This window comes from Dicentrarchus labrax, unplaced genomic scaffold (genome assembly GCF_905237075.1).
Source record: "Dicentrarchus labrax unplaced genomic scaffold, dlabrax2021, whole genome shotgun sequence".
Lineage (NCBI taxonomy): Eukaryota > Metazoa > Chordata > Actinopteri > Moronidae > Dicentrarchus > Dicentrarchus labrax.
The window spans coordinates 7,868,293-7,883,559 of NW_026136721.1; the positions used below are offsets into that span (position 1 = coordinate 7,868,293).

The 15,267-nt window shown below is 37.2% G+C and overlaps 2 protein-coding genes across 4 annotated transcripts; both read left to right on the top strand.

Annotated features, from left to right (window-relative positions):
* The first annotated feature begins 923 nt into the window (after positions 1 to 923).
* LOC127355346 (uncharacterized) lies at positions 924 to 7,228 on the top strand. Of its 3 annotated transcripts, none has more exons than XM_051386141.1 (5): positions 924 to 1,030; positions 1,943 to 2,096; positions 2,307 to 2,414; positions 3,818 to 4,457; positions 5,721 to 7,228. In XM_051386141.1, the coding sequence occupies exons 2-5, from the start codon at positions 1,950 to 1,952 to the stop codon at positions 5,927 to 5,929; spliced, it is 1,104 nt and encodes a 367-aa protein (XP_051242101.1). In that variant the 5' UTR covers positions 924 to 1,030; positions 1,943 to 1,949; the 3' UTR covers positions 5,930 to 7,228. The 3 variants fall into 3 exon arrangements, with proteins under 3 accessions (XP_051242101.1, XP_051242102.1, XP_051242100.1); XM_051386140.1 differs by lacking the exon at positions 924 to 1,030 and adding an exon at positions 1,053 to 1,240; XM_051386142.1 differs by lacking the exons at positions 924 to 1,030; positions 2,307 to 2,414 and adding an exon at positions 1,050 to 1,240.
* Positions 7,229 to 8,642: 1,414 nt separating this feature from the next.
* On the top strand, positions 8,643 to 14,926 carry LOC127355361 (C-type lectin domain family 9 member A-like). The gene is made up of 6 exons (XM_051386170.1): positions 8,643 to 8,766; positions 11,238 to 11,372; positions 11,511 to 11,648; positions 12,797 to 12,936; positions 13,016 to 13,131; positions 13,274 to 14,926. The coding sequence occupies exons 1-6, from the start codon at positions 8,685 to 8,687 to the stop codon at positions 13,443 to 13,445; spliced, it is 783 nt and encodes a 260-aa protein (XP_051242130.1). The 5' UTR covers positions 8,643 to 8,684; the 3' UTR covers positions 13,446 to 14,926.
* The last annotated feature ends 341 nt before the right edge of the window (positions 14,927 to 15,267 follow it).

A 15,267-nucleotide genomic window follows, 5' to 3' on the forward strand; every position in this document is an offset into this window, starting at 1 on the left:
GTGAAAACGACGTGAACGAGCACGCATTTGGGCACAGAACTGTTTTCGTTTTCATGATACCACCTTGTGTCAGTGCGGCCGCCATATTGGTACAGGGAAGCACTCATGCTCCTGATCCATGTATGCATGTTTTTAAGCCAAAATACCTTATATCTTATGTAGCCTAAACAGTAATAGTTCTATAATATATTATTTAAGCATATCTTACCCTATGTAAAGCTGCAGTAGGTAACTTTTATAACTATAACGTTGTGTCATATTTACAGTGCCCTGACAGTAGAACATGAGATTGAAAAAAAATGTTTTTAATTTAAATGCTTAAATTAATTTATTACCAAATTATGTGTACAATGAGTCACTAATGTAAAAACATACATGATATCAAATGTTTATTATTTATATGGCTTTTTTAATATACTCTAACAGAGTGCTACAAAAATACATTATAAAATACAAAAACAAAGACCCATCTCATTAGACAAAAAGGTCCAATCTCTGGTTGTGTACATTATTTGTAAATTTGCAACTATTTACAGTGAAACATCACACCATTAACAATTGTTTGTGGAGCCTGCTCATATTACATTTGAACTGCACAGTCTACACTCTGCCTTTGAATTGTCTATCACATTAACATGTGTCAAAACTTTACTACGTTTTTTACCTGACATACTGTATATTACCTTAACTTAATATCATGACGGTCACTTTACCTTATATTAATAAGATAAGATAAACCTAAAAGAAAAAAACAACTTATTGTGATATATCAAATTCAACTTTAGTAACAGAAGAATATTGTAAATGTAATGTTATGTAACACCCTGTTGTCTCGTTTCTTGCATTTCTGTCAAAATTCAAAAGTCTGGCTTTTTAATATTTGAACAATGAAATGAGTTGAATAGTCCTGAACCCCGCGGCAAGATGGCGGCGGCAGCGACGCATCACAACCTCACAATCCGGATGTATGCTCCTCTCCTGCTGTAAGGAAGAGCTATGAAACACCAGTAAGACAGAGCACAGCGGAAAGGTAAACACAAACTAACAATATCCTATTCTTTATTATTCACTCAGTCATTTTCAGCCTCAGTTGTTGGTGTACATATGCGTTGTATTATATTCAGTAATGAATTTAAAAAGGTATACTCGCAGTTTTATATAGTGTAACCTTTTTGAGGCCAACAACTGGAATTTGGTGGCACATTTTCTTCCAACTACAGAAAATAAAGATGTTATGGAGGTAGCGTGTTCTTTCTTTCTTTCTGTCTATAGGTTTGTACGACGGAGTATTAGGGCCAGACTAAGAATAAAATATATTTTATTTTTGGGGAAATTACGAGAATAATGTCGTAATGTTACGAGAATAAATTCGTACTAATACGAGAATAATGTAATAATAATTAAAAAAGTAGTTTTAATGAGGAAAAAAAAAGCTTCGATAGCGTTATCAAGAGCTCACGTGACCAGCTCAACCAATCAGCAGCCTCAGCCTGAGCCCAGCAGCCGCTGTACCTTACAGTCAACAGGTAAGATAACGTATTGATCATTTCGTCGTTGAAAGTTCTCATAAAATTACTACTTTATTCTCGTAATATTATGACTTTATTCTCGTAATTTCCCCCCCAAAAATATATTTTTCTCTTAATATGGCCCTAATACTCGTAATACGGAACATACTCCCACCACCAATTAAAGGATCGACTTGATATTTTCACTAAACAACTCATGACCAATTTTTATGATCTTTTATGGTCAGATTTTTATGAGACGGTTTTTCCTTGATCCAATATAACATTCCTATACCCGTTTTCTGCTTTTATCTTAATATCGTTTTTATAATTAACAAAAAAGTGTATTATATTTATTATTATTATTATTATTATTATTATATGATTTGTGTGTGTGTGTGTGTGTGTGTTGTGTGTGTGTGTGTGTGTGTCAGCCCCACTATGGTTCAGTGGCAGCTCTGCACTGTGGAGCACCTGATGAATTCAGGGTTCGGCCGTCCTTTTCCACGACATGGCCTTCAGCTCCTGTTTTGGTTTTCCAACCACTGTGTGACCTGTGAACTCATTAACTTTGTGGTCATCATGAAGGTAAGTAGTACATATTCTACTTTTCCCCATGTTTCTCTTATTATTAATAAGTAATTACTATGTTTTGAGGAACACATAATATTAATGGAGATTCTGTAGCCTATAACTTTTAATAGTAATACTCCAGTAATATTGATTGTTTCCAATGAAATTCATGTGTATAATAAAAAAGTAAATAATATGTGGAATGACTGGAGTCTGTTGCCACAGCTGGTGTCTGATTGTCAACCAGAGAAAGGTTTCTATGGTTTCCACCTGTTTGGGAATATTGAAGAACTTCTGCCTGTATTGGAGAGGCAGTCCAAGAGAAAGAGACAGGTTTGTGATGTGTTTTGTTTGTTTCTTTATTTGTCTTTTTTTTTTATTGAAGTTTTTTTTTTTTTTAAATCAGTTTTAAACATGAAGATCAGTTTACTCCTCACTAGGAGTACTACACAGCCCAACCCCTAACCCTGCTGCCTATACGTTAACCAGCCAGCCAGCTAGCTAAGATTGGTTCATGTGACAGAATAATATATTCTGTCACAATAATATATTTCTGTTGTGCTGCAATAACCTGTACTCAAATCACATAGTTTCTATTCTATTTCATTTACTACTACACTTTTTACTTAAACTTGAGACCAATCCTATTTTTAATGTAACAGGTACCAGACTAGTTCTAAATTTGACCACTGTGTCAACCACAGTATCATACCACAAGTGAGAGGTACACAGGTGGCGCACTGCAGATGTGTAGGTTTATTCTCTGTTACATTTAACAAGGAAACTTCAAACACACACAGAAAGAAATTTGCAATATCCTTTGTTACAACTTAAAACATTTGTTTTATTGAGTCAGTTTTAGCCCCCTCAGCCTCCACAAAGTGGAACTACCCTCCTCATGAAGCTGGTCGTGCTGGATAGGCTATGGTTGTGTGTCTGTTGTCACCACTAGTGTTTAATGTCTTACCTGCTCCACCTTTCCTCTTGGGCCGTCGATCTCGCTCCATTTTTCAAGCATGTAGAACTACAGGTGAGGGGAGGAGGGAGGAGGAGGGAGGAGTGCGGGAGCGCAACTGTGTGTGTGTGTGTGTCTGCAGTGCTGTGACAGAGAGCCTCAGAAAAAGAGAGGAGGGGGTGTGTTTGTGCCCAACGTTGCTGCTCAGTCTGTGTGAGCTTCAGCGAGGCAGATACCCTAATGAACCGCACGACGGATTGTTTATTTCAAAATCAAGCGCGACCCGAGCCGAGCCTTTGGTCCCGACCATCGGCAATCGCTGAGCGGGCCAGTACGGTGGCCAGGCCCCCGGAAAATGTCCCGGTGCTCCCGATGGCCAGTCCACCACTGTTCTTGACACAGCCTGTGGAAACAGGTGTATAAAGTGTTCTTTTCATTTTTTGTTTTACATTTAATTTAATGTTTTTAAATCTCGGTCTGTCTTGGGGATTTATAAAAGAAACCCCACTATAGTGGCAAGTTGCATTATGGGAAGTGCTTTTGGAGCCACAATAGTCAATAATGAATCTCAGCTGCTGCTTAAATCTTGAGCATTCTTTTTGTCTCCCCCATTTTTTCATTGTGCAATAATCTACTTAAAAGTTGGAGTGAGCATTTAAATACTTATTTTTTTAACCTAACCCATCCATCCATATGCTCCCTGACGCCCCACTAGCTTACCTTTATTCTCTACATGCCATCTCATTTAAGCCTCTCTGTCTCTCCCTCTCTCTCCCTCCAGGTTGCGTACTTTGAAATTGGCAACCTGAACACAAAAACATACCCAGGTGCTGCAAACCTCCCGACATATGTGAGGGAAAATTACGGGCTGGATGGTAACCGTGGTAATAACAATATAGACCGCATCATCATCAGCTACCAGGTGAGAACCAGGGTGGTGGAGACAGTGTACGTCACAGAGCATGACGGAGAAGCCTCCTGGAGGTTCAGTCCTGACAGGACTTTTGAAATCAGCTGTGAGCTGATTCGAGCCCTGCAGAGCCCACAGCTAGATCTCACCACCTTTCTCATCCAGGTGGGCTACTATAGTGGTCACCAGGTGATTCAGGATAACTATATTGGAGGTAGTCACAACCCAGAGCCCTCGGCCCAGCAAATGTTCAACACTGTGCAGACCTACAGTGGATCTACGGAAAGGACGGCGCAAAGTGGTGACCTACGATTCTTCTCACCAGCCTTTAACCAGCAGCTAGGTGTCAACGTAGAGCCCTTCAGCTATGACCAGCAACGGCACTACATCGTCAACGTACACAACTACAGCGGCTTGGAACACACTTACTGGATGCCTGAAACCATCAAGGGATCAGGGACTACTTCTTGGAAAAGTTATTTGTCATCTGGGTGGGAGCAGTTTTATGAAGGTAGAGCTGCAGTCACATTCTGTATGTGTCTCACAGTTCTTAGCATTTCTACAGTGGGGTTATTTACGTGTGAGCAAGGTCTCAGTAAGATGCTGATAGTTTTGGTTTTATTTGCCCAGGTTTTCATACATCTGTCTTTCAGATGATCTGCTGCCACATCAATACAGTGGCTAATAAAGCAGTGTTACCTCTGGTGCTCACAGTGTTGAAAAATTACATTTAATAATAATAAACTTTATATACTATATATATCTCGAAGTGCTTTAACATTTAAAAAGGAATAAAAACAGAAAACACATTAAGTTAAAAGGCAGGCCAGTACAGATAAAGAGAAAGCAAGTCTTTTGATTGATCAATTAATAAAAATACATTTAAAGGTACATTCAACTAAATTAAAAAGACATAAAAGGATATTTAAAAACCGCCTGTGAGATGTTCGTCTATGTGATGCAAGCAGAAGTTGCTATAAAAACGCTAGGTTAAAGATCTTTTTAACTAAGATCAACTGAAAAGATTAACTTTATTAATTCCCATTTCTTTTATCAGTTTTTTTTTTTTTTACATAAACATAGATTGGAAATACAACACGCAAACACAGGGTTTATAGACATGCAAATGTGGACAGATGGTGGAGTGATGTGCTGCCATGTAGCGGCGCCCTAGGAGCCGTTAGGGGTACTGTGCCTTGCTCAATGGCACCTCAGGAGTGGTCCTCCGAATCGTTATCCATGCTGGACTTGAACCAGCCAGCGGCTGCCCCTAATCTCAATTAAAGAAAAAAATTTGAAATAACTCAACAGTTTGTCTTTCCAGTAAACACAGAACTACTTTATGCTGAAGGAACAGGGCTTTAATACTGTTGCCAGTGAAGTCTGTTGATAATGTAGGGACACAGGCATTATGAAGGTTGGTGCAGATCCTTTTTTTAATGTCATTTTCAATGCTGTGAGCACCACAAACACAATTCCTGAGGCAAGGAGTAAAAATATGAATATGTGTGTGTTTTTAGAAGCTAAAAACATTAAACCCCAAACCGATGCACACTTGTATCTCAGTAGACTTGTAACCAGTGGAGATAAGTGGGGAAATGTTTTAGCAATTTGGGCAAATGTACCCTTTAATGGTAGGCAGTTGAACAACTACAATTCTTGCGTATATCCACTGCCACTTTAACACAGACTTTGAATCAGGGCTACTATATAAAAGGAATTATGGAAATGAGATTTTATTGCTGCTTGACCCTTTGTGAATTTCTGTCTCCAGGTTTTAATAAAGGAGTTAAGAAAAGGAGTGGAGGCATCAGCTTCATCAAGATTCTCCTCGGTGCTGGAGCGCTGTACCTGGTGGCCAAATGTTTCAGCTGGCTGAGGAGCTGCGGGGAGGGGGACATAAATGAAAAAGTTGTCAAGAGGATTCCCTGGAGGGCTCCAAGATATCTGCACACACATATCATGCTGGATTATGTGTACTAGGATTTTAGGGTGTAATGATAGTCCTAATATTCTCTACAGTGATATACTACTTTAATACATGCTGTGAGTAATTTGTAATGAACCTGAAATGATTTAGAGTGATGACAGTCTTTCTTGGGTGTTGACTGTCAAAATATAATATTCCATACTGGACTTTTTAATTCTATTTTCCACACTGGAAAAAAATGCACTGTAATTTTGATGTAATGATCTTGTGAAGATCTTAATTTTAGAAACATGAAACCGGTCAGTCAAGACTGTTTTAACTAAAGATTGTGATAATGAATTGAATTATAATTCTTTGTAGCCGTAAAGACGTCATATTGTAAATACTGATATTTCAAATTCATTACATTATTATTCATTGATAATGACTGTTGAAATTGTGCAGTATTTAAAGGGCCAGTAAGTAGGATTTAGTGGCATCTAGTGGTGAAGTTGCAGATTGCAACCATTTGAATACAGCTCAGCCTGCCGTGTGTGTAGGAGAAACTATGGAGGCGGCGAACAAAAGGCCCCATTTAGAACCAGTGTTTGGTTAGTCTGTTCTGGGCAACTCTAGAAACACGGCGGTTCAATATAGCCTTCTGTAGGTAAAAACGTATTATTCTAAGATAATGAAAACACAATAATTTTTAGGTGATTACATGCTAATAAAAATATACCTATGAATATTATATTCCATTTCTGCCAATAGATCCTCCTAAATGTTACACACTGTACCTTTAAGTGTAGGCTATGCAGTGTATATGCAGTACCTGTTAACGTGGCACAAATAAGTGAGCAGATTTATTTATGTCAGCTATCTGAACTCGTCTTACAACCAATGTTGCATGACCTACTGTTTATTCTGATGTGCCTTTATTTGTTCTTCTTCTGTGCTCCAGTAAAGTACACATTGTTGGAAAACAAAATATGCCTTCATATTACACCATCTAACTGCCCCATCCCTCACAGGTTCTGGGCAGTCAACCATAGGTTGCCAGAGAAGAGAAATCATGAGTGTCTGCCTGCAGCTGCTCTTGATCTGATCAGTAATATTGTTACTGCCACCACATTAGACTGTTGTTGGGGAGCTATCTGCTGTACAGCTCCAAGCTCTAAGTAGTAGAGGATGCTGTTTTAGAGCCTAAGTGTTTATAGAGTGTCTGGCAGCAGCAGATGGCAGCATTGAGTGAGAAATCACTTCCAACATGTCTGTCCTCCTGTGATAGTAGTAGACAAAGTGCACAACATTCCCCAGTGTATTTGAAACAATGAGATAAATGAGATAAAAGTAAATAAAGAGTTTGAAAAGAGGGTCTCCAGTGTTTATTCTTTTTTCTTCAAATAAATCATTGACTGAAGCCAGACAGATCAGTTATAAGCTATTAATAAGAACAATTTTTGGGTTAACAGATTGAGAAAAAATCCATAAGATGGTGTTTATCCTTTCTATTTGGTTATAATGCAGTTGAAAAGTTAGTTTATCCATTAATGAATACACTAAAGCTTCTTACTTTCTGTTGTAGTGATTAAAACAATAATATTCCAAGTCTGACAGTAACATAATAAAGAAAGCAGAATGCCGGAGGAGGATGAACACCAGCCAAAGGGATTTCCACAACCTGGCAACCCAGAGTCTGATGTTTATTTATGGTTTATACATAAAGCATCAAGTACTAATTTATTAAGCAATACATATATAAATAATACTTATATGTGTCTCGCTTTATATTACTTATACAGCTATATAACATACACACATACATCATTTTATATTATGTGCTATATATCATAGTACTGTATTATTACTGTATATTCTGCTTATACATTGTATAACACTTACATATACATACATATGTATGTATATGTAAGTGTTTACAACACAACAACAAGTTTATACCACATCACACCTGTGCATGTTCACACTGAACAAACGGTTTAATATAGTTGTGATGTAATAAAAAACTCCTTATTGTTTATGAAACAAAAAATTAGAGGAGAGGAAAAAATTTATTAAAAAAAAAAAAAAAAAAAAAAAAAAAAAAAAATATAAAAAAAAAAAAAAGTCATGTAAGTAATTTGCTCACATATACATACTAAACTGGCATGTTGGGCAAATATTATTTTTGCCCAAAAACTGCATGGGATTAGCATAAAGTGGGCATGTCAAAAGGGAGACTTGTGTGTACCTTTTAGAACCCCTTTTAATTCGGGTTTCTTGAGGTCAGAGGTCAAGGGATCCCTTTGAAAATGGCCTTGCCAGTTTTTTCATTGCCGAAATTTAGTCTAAATATGGAGCGTTATTTACAAATTTGGTACTAATGGATGCACTAGGTCTTCTAGTTTAATATGATACCAGTATCTTCACTCTAGCTTTAAAACAGAGACACTGTGTAGTGGAAGAGGAAAGGATTTCAGGGGTGGCCCTTTGCATTGTGCCATTGCAAAAACACTGAATTAGGTCTGTACTTACTGTATTATACATTCTTTAGCAGTAAAGTAAACTTTTACCCTGCTGATGGACTTTGTGGACCAAGAGGAATTACTTTTTCCTCTAGTGTGAAAGTATGTAGTATTGGATTTAATGAACAAAATAATGAATAAGAGGCTACATTTGTGAAGATACTCATATTCTTACAGATATTGACATCAGCTAGAATAGCAGAACAGAAACTACATAACTCTCTTTTTGCTTCACTATTCACTTCATCAGACAGACTGACAGATATACAGGTGTTCGGACTGTAGGCAGACTGAAGAAACTACGCTGATGGAGCCAGAAGAACAGATATATGTCAACCTAGAGGAGCTGGGTGACTACAGAACTGAATACCATAGACCAGAGGAAACTGGTAAGCCTGTAAAATACCACTAGTTTACGGTGTTGTGCCATGAACTTATAGCTCATGTAGTTTTGAAGAAATCTGAAACAACCAATACAAATATAAAGACACAAAATGGAATCACTACTGTAAATACTTGGATTGTTTACTACTCCAAAAAGGATATTTTGGTGACACAAATGCACCATAGCAGTAAGGATCAGTTACAGATTTATCGGATTGTTTGGATTGAACTACACTGTAATACCTCACAGAATATATTAATAAAAGCAGTAAGATAACATAACTTAAAGGGACATTGTGTAGTGTTTTAAGTATTTTATTAGCTAAAATTCATAAATGTTTCTCATTGGTATAAAATTACCTCTGCCAATGATCTGACTTATCCTCGTAAGCGAAAAATTTCTTTTCTGTATATACATTGGACGGGCGTTTTCGTTCAGAGCCAGCGTCAGGTGACTGAAACCAGCTATAACGGAGAAGGAGATCAGTGAGAGGTGCTTGTCACTGCCCCGGCACATTTGAAAGTCTGTACTGCACTTTAGTTCATAATGGAGGATCAAACTTATGCCGAGCCACAGGAGAAGGAATCCTCGTCGCCAAAAAAGCGAAAAAGGGAATTAAAAAGGCAACGTGACCGGCAAACTCAAATAACGAGGGTAAACATCGGGGTAGCTTTTCCCAGGTGGAAAGAGCTAATGAAGGAGAAAGACTTTAAAGGGACGCTGAAGTTGCCTGCTTTCTCCTCGACAGGTAGGCTTCTTGGTACATAACGGCTACCGTAGAGCACTATTCGTTTGAATGCAAAATACAATTTCACCGCTAGATGGGAGAAATTCCTACACAGTGTCCCTTTAATACTCCAGAAAATTCAGTCACTCATTCCTATGAGTGAATTTCCAGTTCCAGTTGACTTTTTGTATATCATTACAAAAATGTAAACCCCAAAGCCCAAAATGAATTGGCTGCCATTTTGATAATCAATTAATTGCATTTTCTTTAAATCACATGCCAGCTGTTTAAATAAAAATAATTTTTTTATAATTATATAATTCATGTTTAAATTGTTGAGTTAATGTTCAAGTTCAAGGCAATCGGGTTCCTCCAACTGTTTAAATTGAACTAACTCATCAGGTTTTACAGTGTAATAATCATTAATAGTTGGTGGCAAGTTTTTTTTGGGCTTTTATTGCCTTTATGATAGAGATAGCTGAAGATAGACAGTAAGGGGGGACAGAGAGGGGGGATGACATGCAGCAAAGGGCCACAGGTTGGATTCAAACCCTGGGCCGCTGCAGCAAGGACTCAGCCTCGTTACATGTGTCACCAGCTCTACCCACTGAGCTAACCTGGCACCCAGTGGCAAGTATTATGATAATTGACTTATTTTGAAATAGTTTATACAAAAGATACCAAATATTCCCAATATTCTCAATTCAACTTTATTTATATGGCACCGCTCATACAAACAGTACTTCACCTAACAAGACTAAAAATAGATAATTTTAATAATAATACATCATCATCATCATCATCATCATCATCATCATAATATGAAGAAAAAACCGCAATAACATGATAAAATATTAAAATAAATAAGAAGTGATTTGTGTGCAGACACATCACGTAGACAGTAAAACCACAGTCTGTTTTCAGCCTCGATCAGAACATAAACATGTGATTGACTATCTAATTCTGATTTTGTTTCTGGAGAGAATTTGAGTTCGGTGTGTGTGTGTGTGTGTGTGTGCGTGTGCGTGTGCGTGTTTTCATTTTGCAACGTACTGTATATTTGAGGCTGCTCTACATAGAAATTATGCAAGAAACAAGAACCAGAATGCTCTTTAGCTTACAATATAAACATGCTAAGCTCTCAGAAACTCCAAAAGTCAGTTTTCTAAATATTTTACACCATCAGTCGAGTACTTTTGAAGTTGACATCTCAGTCATATAGTTCTGGTCTCTTTTGATTCAGGTTTTGAGGCACTGGTTTCATTCATCTGGTATGGGTATATGAGAGAGAACAGAAATCCAACTGCAGAATGGATGATTTCTATGTGACTTGGACGTCTTTTCTTGAACATATTGGTCAGAAATTGTGAATATTGCAATAATGAAAACTAGCAAACTGTCAATTTTTTGTTGGGGTTATAATATGGGATATGGGATACATCAATTAGTAATTTTGTATTCATATTTTTCCTTCTTTCTCCCTGGGTGATAATGTGTTGCATCACTCTTGATTGCAACATTTCTATGTACCGATATCTATGCTCTCACAGCACGTTCATGCAAGAGTGCAGTTGTATTCGGGTATGTAATGCACTAATGTATGTACACCATACTAATGTTGTGCCTTGCGGCCACCTTGATCTTCTTTAAGGTCTGCAGTAAAACTGAACAACTAACAGTTCTAAACAGGAAGGCACCAATGTATCAGAGTCATGTGTAACTTCTTCTACAACACTGTACACCTGCAGAAACCAAGCCTGTGAGAACTGATGCTGTGGCTGGGGAAGAAACTGAAACCTGGCCGCCTTTTAAAGTGACTACAGTTTGTCTAGGACTGCTGTGTCTCCTCCTGCTGACCACAGTCATAGGACTCGGCGCCGTATGTGAGTATTCAGAGAGAGGAAAGGTGTGTGTGGGGGGTGGGGGCGGGGGCTGAAAGAGGAAGAAGAGGGGGTACCATTTCAGGCTAAGAGACACTTGTGGTATGTACTGTATGTTCTGCTTTTTTTCTCTCCTTTCAGATGACAGAGACTTTAAACAACTGTCCAGAGACCTGGCCAATCACACAGCAGAGAAAGACCAGCTTCTGGTCAGATACCAGAACCTGACTGATGAGAGAGACCAGTTACAAACAATTCATGAGCTGAACAACAAACTCGGTGAGGATTCCCCTCTCACAGATGTATCAAATATACAGAAGAAATATAGACTACATTTGATAAGATATTGTTTGAGAAGGACGTAGCAGGCATACATAGTCTATATATTAAATGAACTCCAACCCCATTGAACCCCAAGAGCAACTGATCCATATAAGATATGTAAGGCACATTTTTCACAATATAATATTCTTTTTAAAAAGCCTCAATAGGAAAGTGATTTAGATGTTTCAGGAGTTTGGCCTATTTATTACTTTATTAAAAAAAGCTATATAGGATGTTTAATATTTCTGAAATAATACGATAAACCCATTAAGTAATCTGAGGTTAGTGTATTAAAATAGAAAAATCTGAAATTCATTGTCACTTAAGTCCTTCATAGATGGCCTATATGCCCAAGAGCTTTATTGCAGTATCATTTATTTACAGTGTTGGGTTAGATTACTTTGAAATGTAGTCAGTTACTGAATACAATTTTAGTAATTAGTAACATAATCTGTCAGATAACATAATAAATGTAATCTACTCTGAATTATTTTGCATTACTTTATAATAAAAAAATCCAATCTATTCTTTTTCTAATAAAACCTGAAAAAAATTAATGCAAATAAAAATCATTTTTAAATATTAATATATGGCAATTTATTGTGATGAAAACATGCTGAATATGCATTTTCTGTGACTGTGGTTAAATCAAATCCAGCTGCTGTTTTTTAATCCAAGGTCACAATAAATTGCCATATATTAATAATCAAAAATGTAATCAATAAAAACAATATAATAAAATGTGGGTTTTGGACAATTAGTCCAGTGTGTAACATTGAGGAGGATCTATTGTCAGAAAATAAATATAATATTCATAAGTAAGTAAGTTTTCATTAGTGTATAATCACCGGAATATAAGAATCATTGTGTTTTCATTACCTCAGAACTGTACATTTTTTATTTATCTATCCTTTAAATAGACACATGGCTACTCACATCGCCTCACAATGTTAACCACAGAAATGGCCCAACAAATAGTTGACCAATTCTTTAAACAAGCCTGGTTATGAGATATGTAATTAATTGTGCACCAGGCCTTAAAGCTGCTACATGTTTTCATTGCCTCACATATTCCACAAGGTGACCAGTGTGTGTTTCCTCAGGAACATGTCCTCATGGATGGAGGCAGTTTGGTTGCAGTTGTTACTACTTGTATACAAGAAAGAGCACATGGGCTAACAGTAGACAGACATGTTTGAGCCAAGGAGCAGACCTGGTGATCATTGACAGCCAAGAAGAGATGGTGAGGTTATGAGTGTGTTATAGACACCTTCTATCCATGTGTTTGAATGTGAAGTGATGGAATGATCTCCCCCTCTAAGGTGTTTCTGAACAAGCTTGGAGCTCGTTTGAAGTTTTGGATTGGTTTAAGTCAGTCATCCACCCATAGATACCTAAGTACATGGGCGTGGGCTAACGGAAGATCATTTGTGACCTCGTAAGTGTTAAAGGATAATTCCAGTCTTTTTCCATCCCTTTTGGAAAGTCCAGTATTGTTGTATATGCGTATAATGACTGATGTGTTCTCTCTTTATCTGTCTCTCTGTCTTTCCCTGGAATTTGAATGACTCTGTTTCTAGGTACTGGCAAAATGACCGCCTATCATATGACTACTACGGTGGAGGACAGTGTTGCGCAGCTTTTAACAGCTTTAACTCTAACTGGAGGATTAAGTCATGGAGTAGTGAGGTCTGTAGTCAGGTACTACAGTGGGTATGTGAGAAACAAGCTCAAATGTCCTTTCTGTCCTAGTAAATCTGTGATTTTAAGAGATCATATTTAACCCAGTAATGTCCACAATGTAATTTTATCATTTCCTTTAGAGTTGGTTCTAGCTGAGCTAAGCACAGTTCACAGAGTATGGGGCTAAGTCATTAGTGGCTACAGTGTAAGATATATTACTGTAAATTCACAGCACCTTACAGTAATTATTAGTAATATACATGAAAATCACAGTAATGTATTGTGTTTCTACAGTAACTGGTCACAATGTACAGTAACTGTAAAAAATACAGTAATTTAACGTGAAATTACAATATGTTATTATAATAATCATCATAGTTATAAGTTAACTATGATGTTGTAAGTTCACAATAATTTATAGTAATATTACAGTAATGTATTGTGTTTTCACAGTAACCGGACACAATATTACTGTAAAAACAAATTTCTTTATTGCTAAATTACAGAATGGTGCTGTAACCTAATCACAATAATTACTTGTGAACATTTTTACTGTATTATTACTGCAACTCAGTAGCCAGTATATTCCTGTAAATTTACAGTATGTGCATTACATTAAAATACTGTAATTTTACATATAAACTGTAGTTTACAGCAACGCATTGGCCCATATCACTGCACATATTTTGGTTTTTTAGGACCACATACACAAATATATGGGTTGCTTTTTTGAATTTTCCAGCAAAACACCTCCAAAACAATAAGTTAGGGGATTAAGTTTAAGATAAATTAGATCTTCATCATTTTTGATACACACACATTCTTGATTATGTGTTTCCACCTCCAACAGAATAAATTCTATGGGGCTTTTCCTGAACATGCTAAATGTAGTCATTATGCATTAGTGGGTTAAGAGAAAGGACATTGTACATAGCCTACCCAGTGCTGGATTCTACTGTTATATATAGTAACAATGATGACAGTGATGATGATGAAGTTCATCCCCATAAGCAATAAGAATGACAACAATAACATGAGGAAAGAAGGGGGGAAACAATAAAAATAATAATTTTGAAAGAGCCACTTTGGTCCAGACTGAAACATCTCATCAACTGTGTGCCATGAACTGTTGCACAGACATTCATGGTCCACAGTGATCAATCACACAGACTTTGGTGACCTGCTGACCTTTCCTGTACATCTAACTATTACATGGACATTTACATTTATTGCTATGAAATGCTACGGATATTCAGGGTCCCAAGAGGATTAATTATATTGACTGTGGTGATCCACATCAGGTCGAAATATCCACTTAGTGAAATATCTCAACAACTACTGGAGGTTCTGTTCCATTCAACATTCAGGATACTGCTGTTGTGCATGTTGGCTCACTGGAAAGACTCTGCTACACTAAATGGAACAGAACCTTAATTAGTATCACTGGTAATATGTATTAACTGTATTTACCCCAATATTTCATGTCAAAATGACTGCTGTGAAAATAGTCTATTGTATTATAATTTCCAAAATAAAACCACCTGAAAGCACTGTGTGTGTGTGTGTGTGTGTGTGTGTGTGTGTGTGTGTGTGTGTGTGTGTGTGTGTGTGTGTGTGTGTGTGGGCAGTGAAAGGGTGTAGTGTTCAAAGAGTGTCACCAGGGGGCAGGAGGGAAGTGTCTCTGCTGAGACCTCTTAAACTCTACAACAACTATCCAGTTTATAGTTGAATTGAAACATTCAGTAAGTGGCTGAGACCGCCTGTGGAATTTCCGGTCATTGAACTGTTGCTGCTGATCTTTTTCCTCACCCTTCCTGTGTTCTGTGGGTCTGTTCTTCTAGCTTCCTGCTTTCTTTGGAAAATTTGAAAGGCTTAAACTAAAACACAGACT